General features: G+C 55.3%; 1 protein-coding gene across 6 annotated transcripts; it reads left to right on the top strand.

Moving 5' to 3' along the window:
• The first annotated feature begins 23 nt into the window (after window positions 1-23).
• On the top strand, window positions 24-12,829 carry RNF40 (ring finger protein 40). Of its 6 annotated transcripts, none has more exons than XM_063611930.1 (20): window positions 24-118; window positions 195-398; window positions 842-1,009; window positions 1,142-1,283; window positions 1,897-2,103; window positions 2,655-2,776; window positions 2,898-3,044; window positions 3,150-3,224; window positions 3,884-4,003; window positions 4,100-4,279; window positions 4,462-4,597; window positions 5,613-5,734; window positions 5,821-6,248; window positions 6,337-6,454; window positions 6,555-6,704; window positions 6,901-7,113; window positions 7,190-7,315; window positions 9,502-9,642; window positions 9,761-9,859; window positions 11,598-12,829. In XM_063611930.1, the coding sequence occupies exons 2-20, from the start codon at window positions 267-269 to the stop codon at window positions 11,772-11,774; spliced, it is 3,003 nt and encodes a 1,000-aa protein (XP_063468000.1). In that variant the 5' UTR covers window positions 24-118; window positions 195-266; the 3' UTR covers window positions 11,775-12,829. The 6 variants fall into 6 exon arrangements, 5 of the variants coding, with proteins under 5 accessions (XP_063468000.1, XP_063468001.1, XP_055154781.1 ...); XM_063611931.1 differs by having other exon boundaries at window positions 27-118; window positions 9,758-9,859; window positions 11,974-12,829; XM_055298806.2 differs by having other exon boundaries at window positions 28-118; window positions 9,758-9,859.
• Window positions 12,830-13,792: the final 963 nt, after the last annotated feature.

Below are 13,792 nucleotides of genomic sequence, written 5' to 3'. Positions count from 1 at the left end.
GCGCACCGTTGGGGGGCCAGTGTCTTCCAGTGACGTCCGGTGAAATCCAAGATGGCGGCGCTAGGCTGACCCTGCTGCTGGTGAGGGCTCTGGCGCCGGCGGGGACGGGATCCAGCAGGTGTGTGCGGGGTGGAGGGTGTTTGGGGCTGTGGAACACCAGCCGTTCCCACATCTCTGCTCTCTGTCTTCTGCAGGTGACAGAAGTACCGCCTCCTCCCGTCTGACGCCCCCTCAGGGGACCCTGCGCCGCTCCAGCCGCCGCGGCCATGTCTGGGCCAGGCAACAAACGCGCCGCCGGCGACGGGGGCTCAGGGCCCCCGGAGAAGAAGCTGAGTCGTGAGGAGAAGACCACCACCACTCTTATCGAGCCCATTCGTCTTGGAGGCATCTCTTCCACGGTTCGTGGGCTCTTGCCTTAACCCTCAGAACTTGCCAAAGCCCTCCCTCTGTTCTCTGGCCAAACTGTCCAGAAACTTACACCCACTTCCCCAAGTTTAGCAAGGTCCGCGTTACAGGATACTCTGTTGAAAGAAGCTGAGAACACGACGCCTGTCTTCCCTTTACAGATAGGAAAACAGGTTCCCAGGGGGCGTGTGACTTGTCAAAGACTAAGGATTTACAAGGGGACAGGCAGAAACAACGTGAGCCTCCTCACAACCAAGACACTTTTCGCTATGTGTTGTCTGAGCCTCCTTAGATTCTGTTAGCGGTTAGTGTGGGAATACCCCCATCTCCCATGCATTCCAGATGCTCTGCTCCTCTCTCTCTCTCTCTCTGTCTCTCTGATTGGTTTGTGGGCCCTGCTTGACCCTCTCGTCGGCCCCTTTGTTTCCTTTGGTAGGAGGAGATGGACCTGAAGGTACTACAGTTCAAGAACAAGAAACTGGCAGAGCGGCTGGAACAACGGCAGGCTTGTGAAGATGAACTCCGAGAACGAATTGAGAAGTTGGAGAAGCGGCAGGCTACAGATGATGCCACACTCCTCATCGTCAATCGCTACTGGGCCCAGGTGGATACCTTCTGCTTTCAAAGACCAGGCCTTGATTCAACTGCCAATCCCCAGATTCCCCTGCTGGGAAAGGAGTATCATGTTGGAAAGCACTAAGGGATTCATAACATTTTTGATGTTTTCTCCTTCCAGTTGGATGAAACTGTGGAAGCCCTTCTCCGATGCCATGAGGGCCAGGGGGAGCTATCTTCAGCGCCTGAGGCACCTGGGACCCAGGAGGGGCCAACATGTGATGGGACTCCTCTCCCAGAGCCGGGGACATCAGAGCTGAGGGGTAGGACCAGAGTCCTGGGATCTGGGGAGCTTAAGTTCTGGGAAAAGTCCTGGAGAGGAGGGGACTTTGGTGTTGGGCCCCTGAATTGCCTGCCTTACTACTCCCCACGAAATGGATTTCATGTTTGGGCAGTAAAGTGCAGTGCACAAAAACACAGGCTTTGGACTCTGACTAACTTGGTTTATAGAGCAGTTCATGTTTTGACACCCATTTGTTTCAAAACAGTATTATGGTTGAGTATTAACTATGTATTTGATGCTTTCTAAAAATGAGTGTTGCACTTGCTATGAGGGAGGAAATTATAAACATAGCAGAAAGTACTGGGGCTCCTGAACGGGAATGATTGTGTGTGCATGCATGTTTGTGTGATTCTAATTTATATTGGGAAAGTATAGGAAGCTTCCCTGAGGATGTGATACGCAACTCTGTAGCTTTGAGGAAATTACTTTACCTCCCTGAACCTCATTTGTCTCACTTTCAGGATGGAGATAATAGTGCATTATAGGTTGTGTTGATTAAGTGAACCATTAGTATTGAAGGGCTCAGTCTGGAACTTGGTACAGAGTGGTAGTAACTGCTGTTACCCTCATGAGGGTCTGTCCATTCCTTCCAGACCCCTTGGCGATGCAGCTGCGGCCCCCTCTCAGTGAGCCAGCCTTGGCTTTTGTGGTGGCACTGGGTGCCAGCAGCAGTGAGGAGGTGGAGCTGGAGCTGCAAGGCCGAATGGAGTTCTCCAAGGCAGCTGTGTCTCATGTGGTAGAGGCCTCAGACCGCCTTCAGCGCCGGGTGGAGGAACTCTGTCAGCGAGTGTACAGTCGAGGTGGGTTCTTTGTGCCCATACCCAAGAGGTGTCCATCCCCACCTGCATCTTGATGGCACCCCTTCCCAATTCCCCTAATTCCCGAGTCCAAGGGCGACCAGAATTCCCCAAGGAATAAATCAGCCATGTTCTTGGAAGGGGTAGGTTAGGCTGTAGATGGGGGTTCCAACTTTGATTCCTGGATTGAATGCTAGAGAGATGGGTTGGAGGAGTTGTTGATGCCGGTAGAGCCTCCTGGCCAGAGGCCCCTCTGGAGCACCTGGTGTGGGTTGCAGATCCACAAGGCATAGCTTCAAGGGCTCAGGCCTTATAGGTTGACAGGCTTCTCCCACTTAGTTCTGCCATCCTTACCTGGACATGCTGGGAAAGTGGCTCCCCTCTCTGAGCTGGTTTCCTCCTCTGTGCAGTGGGGATAAAGACTCCTGGCTTTGTCATGAGAAATGGGCAAGACAGCTGGTGGATCACACTGGGCACATAGCAGACTCCAGAATGAGTTAGTTGTTTGCCCCATTGCCCTGAGCTGGGCTCTTACCTGGGCCCTGCTTTCCCAGGGGACAGTGAGCCCCTCAGTGAGGCGGCTCGGGCACGCACCCGAGAGCTGGGCCGTGAGAACCGGCGACTGCAGGACTTGGCCACTCAGCTGCAGGAGAAACACCACCGCATCTCACTGGAGGTGAGGAGCCGGGGGCTTTGGGGGTGGGATTAGAATCAGGCAGGTTTTGGGTTAGATGGGCACTCAGGGACCTCAGAAACCAAGTCCCCCATCCAAGCGTCTGCTCCCTCATTGTTCCCAGTACTCTGAGCTCCAGGATAAAGTGACATCGGCAGAGACCAAGGTGCTGGAGATGGAGACAACAGTGGAGGACTTGCAGTGGGACATCGAGAAGCTGCGGAAGCGAGAGCAAAAGCTCAATAAGCACCTGGCAGAGGCCTTAGAGCAGGTGGAGCAGGGGGGCAGGGGTGCTGGGGTAGGTGAGGCAAGGCTGGGCCCTTGGGCCCTAGCTCCTCCCCTCCATGTCCATTGCCTGTCTGTTTTCTCTCCACAGCTTAACTCTGGCTACTATGTATCTGGGAGCTCCTCAGGCTTCCAGGGGGGCCAGATCACACTCAGCATGCAGAAGGTGAGCAGCGTCTTCCTCTCACCCCTTCTCACAACCTCTTCTCTATTGCACTCTTGAAATTCCCCTCAGGACAAAGGACAAACATCCATCTCCGAGGCCCTTCCTGGTCACTCCTGCTGCTCTTTCATGCATTCATATACTTGTTGAGTAAATTTTTGAACACTTAGTGCTAGGCACTAGGCATGTTGGCGAGAACAAAATAGAGGTCAAAACTTTCATGGACCAGACAAGAAATAAATAAAAGAATATATCTTTAGGTTCTACTTGTGGTAACAGACAAGAAATCAGTAAAATAGTGTGTCAGTGTGTTATGAGTACCACATATGATAAAGCACAGAAGAGAGAGATAGGAGTGAGTTAGAGTCATTTGGCATCTGGTGGTCACTGTGCCCTTTTTCCCTTTACTAGCACTTTAGGCCTTCCTGGAATGCTTCCGTGACTCCCCATCAGTTAAGAGCCTTAGTTCCCAGCACCGACCATGCAGTATTGAATTTTCTCCCATTTGTCTGGGAGCCCTTAGGAAAATACTTGGTTTGGGGTATCAGAATCGATCATTGCCCTGCACAGGGTGCTTGGGGTGGAGTGTGTGCTGGGGACGTAAGGGAGGCCTGCTGCCACATCTGGCCCTGCCTCCCATGGCCCTGCCTCCCACTCCTTAGTTTGAGATGCTGAATGCAGAATTGGAGGAAAACCAGGAATTGGCCAACAGCCGTATGGCAGAGCTGGAGAAACTGCAGGCCGAACTTCAGGGGGCTGTGCGGACCAATGAGCGCCTCAAGGTGGGCTGCCGTAGGGGCTGAGAGGGCCTGTGCCTGTAAGGGAGGGACTGAGCCCTGAATCCTCTTGCTGATCCCATTTGGGCATCCCTGCCCCAGGTGGCCCTGCGGAGCCTTCCTGAGGAGGTAGTGCGGGAGACGGGGGAGTACCGCATGCTGCAGGCCCAATTCTCACTGCTCTACAATGAGTCTCTGCAAGTGAAGACCCAGCTAGACGAGGCGCGGGGCCTGCTGCTGGCCACCAAGAACTCCCACCTGCGACACATTGAGCACATGGAGGTATGGCCCTGGAACAGACGTTGGGGCTGGGCTAAGGGCCAGACTCTTAGTGTTGAGGTGTTTGTGGCTTCGGAGGCCCTGTGTGCCAGCCAGGGGTCCCTGGGTAATAGATTGTTCCTAAGATACTGAGTCCTGAGATGGGACCGAGGGGCTGTGTGGGTCCTTAACACATCAACCCACAGAGCGACGAGCTGGGGCTGCAGAAGAAGCTGCGCACAGAGGTCATTCAGCTGGAGGACACGCTGGCCCAGGTACGCAAGGAGTACGAGATGCTGCGCATCGAGTTTGAGCAGAATCTGGCGGCCAACGAGCAGGCGGGTATGTGGTGAGGATAGGGCGGAGGTGGGGCCTTATCTGGGAGTGCTGGGCCCTGGTGTGGGGCTGCTGCTTATCCTGATGCAAGAGGCTAAGGCCTTTTTTTTCACAGAGCCTCGGCTTCTTATGCAAAACAGGGCCTGCACTGCTTGGCTCCCAGGCACAGTGAGGGTCACACCAGCTGGGGTGGCTGATGGAGCAGGCAGATGCAGAGTCTGAGCTGTCAGCCCTGTCCTCATTCTTCTGGTCTGATGATGTCTCTGTCTCTCAGATACTTGTGTTACAAAGATTTATCAAATGCCATCTATGAGCCAGGCTCTGTTCTAGGGTTTGGGGTTATGCCGGTGAACAAAACAGAATTCCTGTCATGTGGAGCAACATTCTGATAGAAGACAGACTAGAGGAAGACGAACTAGTAGAAGAAAAATGGAAAATGTGTTAGCTCGTGACAAATAGGAAAGTAAAGCAGAAAAGGAAGATAGGAAGTATCAGAAGAAAGGGTTTTGCAATTTTGGATAGGAGGCCAGGGAAATGTACTGGGAAGGTGATGTTTAAGAATCTAGAAGAAGTTGACTAACTTTTGTGAATGTTACAGTTACCTTCTCTATTAAAGGGAATTAGATGTATGAAAAAAAAGAAAAGAAAAAACCTAGGCCAGGCATGGTGATTCATGTCTGTAATCCCAGCACTTTGGGAGGCCAAGGTGGGAGGATCACTTGAGGCCAGGAATTTGAGACCAGCCTGGGCAACAAAGTGAGACACTGTTTCTATTTAAAAAAAAAAAAAAAAAAAAAATTCTACATTAGCAAAAGTTATATGAATAGGCAGTGTCAAGTTACTTTTAGGTAATTTCCTTGAAGTCAGCATTATTTACTTTGATGAGTTCATGCTCCATTGAGGCCGCAATGTTCCCCTCCTGCACAGTGGGAGTGATGGCATAGCCTCTTCCCCCACTGAGGGGTTGGAGTCCTAACCCAGGAACTGGTTCTGACACCTTTACTTCCTGATGCTGCTCCAGGGCCCATCAACCGTGAGATGCGCCACCTGATTAGTAGTCTTCAAAACCACAACCACCAGCTAAAAGGGGACGCCCAGCGATACAAGCGGAAGCTTCGAGAAGTACAAGCTGAGATTGGCAAGGTGAGAAGGGGCCTGCCTGGGAAAAGCTTTGGCTAGACTCCAGTGAATACCATCTGACTTCATCCCTCTTCCTCTCTGACTTGCAGCTCCGGGCCCAGGCCAGTGGCTCTACCCACTCCACCCCCAACCTGGGCCACCCAGAGGATTCTGGCCTCAGTGCCTCAGCCCCAGGGAAAGAGGAGGGTGGGCCAGGCCCTGTCAGTACCCCTGACAACAGAAAGGAGATGGCTCCAGTGCCTGGCACCACCACTACTACCACTTCAGTGAAGAAGGAGGAGCTGGTCCCCTCCGAAGAGGATGTCCAGGGCTTAACCCCTGGGGCCCAGGGCCCTTCCTCCCGGGGCCGAGAACCTGAGGCCAGGCCCAAGCGGGAGCTTAGGGAACGGGAAGGTCCCGGCCTGGGACCTCCACCTGTAGCCTCCGCTCTCTCAAGGGCTGATCGGGAGAAGGCCAAGGTGGAAGAAGCCAAGCGGAAGGAATCAGAACTCCTCAAGGGTCTCCGAGCGGAGCTCAAGTGAGGCCCTGTTCCTGTCTCCTTCCTGACCCTGCCAGGTGGCCTCCAGTTCCACTCACCAAGACTTCCTCCTGTACCTCCTTGCCAGGAAGGCCCAGGAGAGCCAGAAGGAGATGAAACTGCTGCTGGATATGTACAAGTCAGCGCCCAAGGAGCAGCGGGATAAGGTGCAGCTCATGGCAGCGGAACGCAAGGCGAAGGCCGAGGTGAGGGCAGCTGGGGCTTGTGGGGCATGCAGAAAGGCAGAGCAGAGTCCTAGGTCAGCAGGAAGCAGTGTCAAGAGAGTTCTTTTTCCCTGTGCTATAGGTTGATGAGCTGCGGAGCCGCATCCGGGAATTGGAGGAGAGGGATCGAAGGGAGAGCAAGAAGATCGCAGATGAGGATGCCCTGCGGCGCATTCGGCAGGCAGAGGAGCAGATAGAACACCTGCAGCGCAAGCTGGGTGCCACCAAGCAGGTGCGGCCCATGTGGTGCCCTCGCGTCAGAACGCAGAGAGATCTCTTCATACCTTGCTTGGTGCCTGTAGTGCCTGCAGCACCTTGATGATCTGGGTCCCCTCTGGTTCTTTGCTTCGCTGTGTTTTCCCATGGTTCCCCCACAGCCATCCTATCCACTTCCCACGTTCCATCTTGTCTCCGCCCACTTGCTGCAGGAGGAGGAGGCTCTGCTCTCAGAGATGGATGTGACAGGTCAGGCTTTTGAGGACATGCAGGAACAGAACGGGCGGCTGCTACAGCAGTTGCGGGAAAAGGATGACGCCAACTTTAAGCTAATGTCAGAGCGGATCAAGGCCAACCAGATTCACAAGCTGCTGCGGGAGGAGAAGGATGAGTTGGGCGAGCAGGTCCTTGGCCTCAAGTCCCAGGTATGGCCGCCCCCAGCTTGCAGGGTGGAGCTGGAGAGGTGGGGGTCATGGCCCTGAGTCCTCCTCTGGTCCTTAGGTGGATGCCCAGCTGCTGACTGTGCAGAAGCTGGAGGAGAAGGAGCGGGCCTTGCAGGGCAGCCTCGGGGGTGTGGAGAAGGAGCTGACGCTGCGCAGCCAAGCCCTGGAGCTCAACAAGCGGAAGGTGAGGCTGGGCCAGGGGGACACACAGCTTGGGCTACTGGCTCACCTCCTCACCTTCCGGTTCTGCTCAGAGCACCCGACGCAATAGCCTGAGGTGAAGCCAGGCTGTCACAGAACAGCTCACACATATTGAACATTTACATGTGCCAGACCACATGCTGAGTACTTGACATGCTTGGTCACATTTCAGTCTCACTAATCCTATCAAGATGGTGTTTACGGGCGTGGTGGCTCACGTCTGTAATCCCAACACTTTGGGAAACAGAGGTGGGAGGTTTGTTTGAGGCCAGGAGTTGGAGACCAGCCTGGGCAACATAGTGAGACCCCATCTCTACAAAAAAATTTTGTGAGAGGATCACTTGAACCCAGGAGGTTGAGGCTGCAGTGAGCTATGATCGCACCACTGCACTGCAGTCTGGGTGACAAAGAGCGAGACTCTGTCCCTAGGAAAAAAAAATAAAAGATGGAATTTTTTTTTTTTTTTTTTTTTTGAGATGGAGTCTTGTTCTGTTGCCCAGGCTGGAGTGCAGTGGTGTGATCTCGGCTCACTGCAACCTCCGCCTCCCAGGTTCAAGCAACTCTCCTGCCTCAGCCTCTCAAGTAGCTGGGATTATAGGCGCGCACCACCACGCCCGGCTAATTTTTGTATTTTTTTTAGTAGAGACAGGGTTTCACCACGTTGGCCAGGCTGGTCTCAAACTCCTGACCTTGTGATCCGCCCACATTGGCCTCCCAAAGTGCTGGGGTTACAGCGTGAGCCACTGCACCTGGCCGGATTTTGTTTTTAGCCTCATTTTATAAATAAGGAAACTGAGGCTCAGCGAGGTGGACTGATCTCAAGAGGGAGTGGCCCTGATATTTGGGTCCAAGCCTCCTTGACTCTAGGCTCTACCTTCTAACCACTCGCTAGTGAACTGTAAAGTGGGGATGATGTTCTCTGTCACGTAGTTGTATTAAATATAAGAAATGTCTAGCTTTGTCTAAAGGCTTAAGATTAACATTGATTTCCATTTCCTCTGAAGCTGTTTTCTTCTACAGTTAGTTCATTCATTTAAGCAGTATGTTTGTGTTTTTTTTGTTTTTTTTTAGACGGAGTCTAGCTCTGTTGCCTAGGCTGGAGTACAGTGGCTCGGTCTCAGTTCACTGCAACCTCCACCTCTCAGGTTCAAGCGATTCTTCTGCCTTAGTGTCCCGAGTAGCTGGGAGTACAGGAGCCTGCCACCTCGCCCAGCTAATTTTTGTATTTTTAGTAGAGAAGGGGTTTCACTGTGTTGGCCAGGCTTGTCTCAAACTCCTGACCTTGTGATTTGCCCGCCTTGGCCTCCCAAAGTGTTGGGATTACAAGTGTGAGCCACCGCGCCTGGCCCATTTAAGCAGTATATTTTACATCCCTGCTATGTACTAGGCCTTGCGCTGATTGCTGTGGAGACAGTGGGAACAAGAAGGTCTCTGCCTTCTAGTCAAAGCTGGAACTTCAGGTCTTGGCAGGCAGAGCAAGCCAGTAATCCCCCAAATAAAATAGTGCATGTCACAGTAAGCCTTGTGCAGGAATCTGAGGTGCTGTCAAAAAAAAATAGGGGAGCCTCTTAGGAGGTGACACTTGAGCTGAGGCCCAGGGGAGCTGTGCGTGTGGTGGGGAAGTTGAGGGGAGCAGAGAGGAGAGCCTTGTGAAGGCTCAAAAACCAGACAGCAGGCCAGGCGCGGTGGCTCACGACTGTAATCCCAGCACTTTGGGAGGCCGAGGCAGGCAGATCACGAGGTCAGGAGATCTAGACCATCCTGGCTAACACGGTGAAACCCCATCTCTACTAAAATACAAAAAATTAGCCGGCCGTGGTGGCAGGCGCCTATAGTCCCAGCTACTCGGGAGGCTGAGGCAGGAGACTGGTGTGAACCCTGGAGTCAGAGGTTGCAGTGAGCCGAGATCGCGCCACTGCACTCCAGCCTGGGGGACAGAGCAAGACTCCATCTCAAACAAACAAACAAACAAAAACAAACAAAACAAAAAACAGCATCACACATGAGGAACTGGAGAGGGAGAACAGGAGGGGAGGGCTTAGGGCTCAGGAGGCAGGAGCAGCTCCACGGCAAGTGTCACTGGGGCACTGGACACAAGCATTGGTGGGCCATGACTCCACATACCTGAATCACCAGGCTCAGACCAGTGCCTCCTTCCACCCCACTCAGGCTGTAGAAGCCGCCCAGCTGGCCGAGGACCTGAAGGTGCAGCTGGAGCACGTGCAGACTCGGCTGCGGGAGATCCAGCCCTGCCTGGCAGAGAGCCGGGCTGCTCGTGAGAAAGAGAGCTTCAACCTCAAGAGGGCTCAGGTGTGTGCAGGGGTGAGGGGCCAGGCCAGGGTGGTCCACGGTCACGGACCTATCCTGGGGGCAAGCGGCTCAAGGGTGAGGACCCTTGCCCTTAGCCAGGCCTCTCCTGCCCCAGGAGGACATCTCACGGCTGCGGCGCAAGCTGGAAAAGCAGAGGAAGGTGGAGGTCTACGCGGATGCCGACGAAATCCTCCAGGAGGAGATCAAGGAGTACAAGGTGGGGCTGTGGGCCAAGTTGTGCCCTGTCCACCTGGGAATTGTAGATGCAGGATTGCTGAGACTGTAGTGGAGAGTCTGGGGACCCTGGAAGTAACGTAGGGCAGCAGAAAGTGGGCAGCACAGTGGTTGCAGAGTCAAATACTGTTTGCTGTACATGTACCGTGAGCTAGGCATAATGCTTGGCCGGGTGTGGGTTGGGAGGCTAGGAACTGGCCCTGGTCTGATTTCTTGAAACTGACAGTCAGGGGAGGAGGCAGCCAAGTAATTCTCTCATCCCAGATGTGTAATGTGATGGCAGAGGCTAGAGGGGCTGAGGGGACTCAGGGGAGGCCCTTCCCCTGGCCCTGGGGTCAGCAGGCTTCCTGGAGTGAATGTCACCACAGCGGACCTGAAGAATAGGCCAGACATGGCTGTGAGGAACGGGGGTGAGTGGCTTTAGGCAAAGGGAATGGCAGATGTGGAGGCCTGAGCCGAGGGGTTGCTGGGTCAGCACCGGAGGTTGTAATCAGAGGAGCCAATGTGGAGAGGTTGGGCAGTGTCACCTCCTGAAGGGTGTGGTACGCCAGGTTGAGACCTCAAAGGGTTTTAAACAGGAGAGTGATGTGGTTAGATTTCTTGTTGGTTTTGGGCTGGAAGAGGTAGACTGGAGGCAGGGAAACTGTTATGGTATTGCAGTCACTGAGGCAGAAACCAGAGTAGATGGGTTCAGGAGACATTTCAGAGGCAGAATTGCTTGGACTCAGGGATGGATCAAATGCATGGAGTGAGGGAAAGGGAACACTTGGAGGACTCCTGGGTTCCTGGTTTGAGAAACTAGGTGGATAGCCAGTACCATTTGGGGGGTTTGGAGGCCTGTGGGGGAGCAGGTTCTATGGGATGGTGTCAAAGGAGGCTGAGAAGGTGCCTGTGGGACCCCTTGGGAGGCTGGGAAGGTGCTCAAGACAGAAGGGCTGGGCTGGAGAAAGGGCTCGGCGAATGTCAGTAGAGGTAGAGGTGGAAGCCACATATGACTTGGTCATCTCTTGGAAGCAGTTGAGCCTTGAAGGGCAGAGGCAGCTGGAGGCAGCCATGGGGTAGAGGCAGGCTTGAGAGCCTCTTCAGTGCTGGTGCATAGGTTCCTGGGAGACAGGAGTGATGGCAGGGAGGCTGCTGAGGCGGCAGGCTGTGCTGGGATTTTAGCAGGCTGGAGGAGGACTGTTGGGGGATGCTGAGTTGAGTCAATCCATGTCTGGAGTTGGAGGTGGAGACCCTCCTGGTGGTGGAAGAGAGGTCTCAGGCTAAGAAGGGACCCACAGCAGGGTCTCTGGTCAGTGCCGAGGCTGGGCCCAGTTGAGGGTAGAGAGAACAGATTTCTAGTTGCATTGCCATTCCAGCTGTGACTTAGCAAGTGCAGGTGAAGAGGTAGACAAGATTGAGATTTCACCAGAGAAGGCCAGTGGGGCAGGAGATGAAGCCCCAAGGCAGAGTCCAGGCTGGGCCTGTGGGTCCTTGTCCTTTTGAGGGGACACATGATAGCCATCACTGCCCAGTGATGAATCCGGATTGCTAGTGTTGAGACCTTGGCCTCTGCACCTCAGTTTGCTCATTCACAGAGTGCTCGTCCCTACCTCCAGGGTTATGGGAGGATGAGGTGCAGTCCCCAATGTGGTGGGCTTGACCTGGACTCCTCCTGCTGTCAGCTTGGGGTCTGGGCACTGTCAGAGTTGTTCCCAAGCTGATGCCTTTGCCTGGCCCAGGCGCGGTTGACCTGCCCCTGCTGTAACACCCGCAAGAAGGATGCAGTCCTTACCAAGTGCTTCCACGTTTTCTGCTTCGAGTGCGTGCGGGGCCGCTATGAGGCCCGCCAGAGGAAGTGCCCCAAGTGCAACGCGGCCTTTGGTGCCCACGACTTCCATCGTATCTACATCAGCTGAACCTGAAACTCAGGGGACTCTGGAACACCATGGACCCTGGGGGCTGTGCCCCCAGCCCCTCCCCACTCCAGGTCTAGTGGCCCCACCCTCCATTCCAGACCCCATGGGCCCAGCCCCTGCCCACCTAGTTGGTTTGGGGACCCTGGTGCATGCCAGTGGGCGTGGGATCAGCCAAGCTTCGTTCCGTCTTTTCCTAAAGGTCAGAGCTGCAGCCTAGGGGGCACTGCCCTACAGAAAAGGTCTGCCTGAGGAGCCCAGAGCACTCGACTGAGCTTCCCGGAAACTGGCCCTAACCTGTGTCCATGGATGCAACCCAACCCTAAGGAAAATTCCCCAGGCTGTGATCTCCTACCCTAGAGAAGGCTCGCTCCCTGCCTACTGGCTCACAAATGAGGACCAGTGGGCCATGTCCTTGTTCCTTGTTTGAGACTGGGCTGCAGGCCCCAGGAAGACTTTCCTTCATCCACCATCCCCCTAGCCTCGGCAGGGCTTCTGTCCTGTGGAGTTCCCTGGACACCTCGGTCTGGCTCTTGTGCCAAGGGCTGAAGGAGGTACCCTCTTGGCAGATGGGGGCATCACACGCTTCCTTTGGGAAGCTCTAAGGTTGCTGCAGTCACCTTCCTCATCTTGCAGGTGCTGAACCAACATCAGTTTCTATTCTAATCAGGCCCCTTCCCAATCTCCACTTCTCTCCCAAGCCCATTTACCCCCACCTCATGCATCCCAAGGCTCTACTGGGTCCCTGGACCTAACCCTGCTTTCATCTGGTGGCCTTAACTACAGTGGAGGTGGAACTTAACAGGAGGGGAAGGGACAGACCAGCCCCAGCCGCTGGGCCAACTTCCAGTCATTCCAGCTAGAAGAGCTTCCCCCACCAACACCCTGTGACTGAGCCTGTGTCCTGTCTGCCTGCCCAGCCATGCTCCATCGGCTGTGAGGGCAGCACCCGGAAAGGCCAGAGGGTTGGAGCTACAGGGGCCCGTTTGGACCCACAGCCTCTGCTCTAGAATTGCTTGTATAGGCTGTTAATTGTGATCAATAAACGTTCAACCCTCGGCCTGCAGCCAGAGTGGCCAGCCCTCGCACCCCAAACGTAGTCCCCCGATTTCAGCTGCAGCAGCTGAGCAGCACTTTGCTGGCTTGGTGTGAGCCTGGGAGGGCTCAGACTTAACGGCCGACAGGGATCCCGGACTGGGCCTGAAGGGGAGAGCGTGGTGGTCGCTGCGGAGCCGCCTGTACTGCTCCCGCGGACCCTGGTCTGGCCACGCCCTCGGCTGTCATGACCTGGGGATGCCGGGACTCCTCGGGCTGCATCCTGGGAAGTGTAGTTCCTGGTCAGCACATGGTTAGGAGGTTCTCGAAGGGAGAGCTGGTTTCCTGGTTGCGCTGGCCAAAGGCCGGTCTGAATTGGATACTGCGGGCCCCTTCTCAGCGGCTTCACCCCCACATCACTTGAATGCACAGATCGGGACTCCTCAGCGGGATGACTTCATTGCAATCGGCTTCGGGTGCGGTGCGGCGTGTACCGAGCGGCGTTCTTGGGCTCAGCGCGCTGCAGGCGCCCCGGGCGGATCCATCACCAAGGCGAGACTGGGGCTGGCGCCAGAACTGGTGCGGAGCGGTGTTGGTTCCGGCGCTGGCGACAGGGCTATGGCCACGGCAGGGGCCGCGTGCCTCTCAGCGGTGGCGCCTTCGCGAGGACTAGCGGCTCTGTCCGCCTTCGGGCCCCATTGGCGCTCGGGTCTTAGGCGGGGCCGCCGCTGCTGGCCCAGGATGGACTGGAGACGGAGACGCGGGCCGCCACGGTGACCTCGGGCGCAGGGCCGGCGGCGGTGGGCACGCTAGTGGAAGCGTGGGCCGCGGCGGGGGAGGACATCGGGCCGCAGAGGAAGTGCCGATGGCCCGGAGCAGCAGTGCGAGGGTGGGAAAAACGCAGGATATTGCATCATAGAGACGCGGCCACCTGCGCCCCTGGAGAGCGCCAGTCTCAGGAGCGGCGCACCGGTCACGGGTGGAGG

The sequence above is a fragment of the Symphalangus syndactylus genome, chromosome 11 (assembly GCF_028878055.3).
Source record: "Symphalangus syndactylus isolate Jambi chromosome 11, NHGRI_mSymSyn1-v2.1_pri, whole genome shotgun sequence".
In the NCBI taxonomy this organism is placed as follows: domain Eukaryota; kingdom Metazoa; phylum Chordata; class Mammalia; order Primates; family Hylobatidae; genus Symphalangus; species Symphalangus syndactylus.
Note: the sequence above shows the minus strand (reverse complement) of the source record. Positions and strands in the feature narration are given on the sequence as shown.

What these genes read in the sequence shown, in the direction of transcription:
- RNF40 (XM_055298806.2), top strand. Translation starts at nt 267, where the DNA reads ATGTCTGGGCCAGGCAACAAACGCGCCGCCGGCGACGGGGGCTCAGGG. An exon ending in TCAGCGAGTGTACAGTCGAG is followed by an intron (nt 2,104 to 2,654) that starts GTGGGTTCTTTG and finishes CTGCTTTCCCAG; the next exon opens with GGGACAGTGAGCCCCTCAGT. An exon ending in TACAAGCTGAGATTGGCAAG is followed by an intron (nt 5,735 to 5,820) that starts GTGAGAAGGGGC and finishes TCTGACTTGCAG; the next exon opens with CTCCGGGCCCAGGCCAGTGG.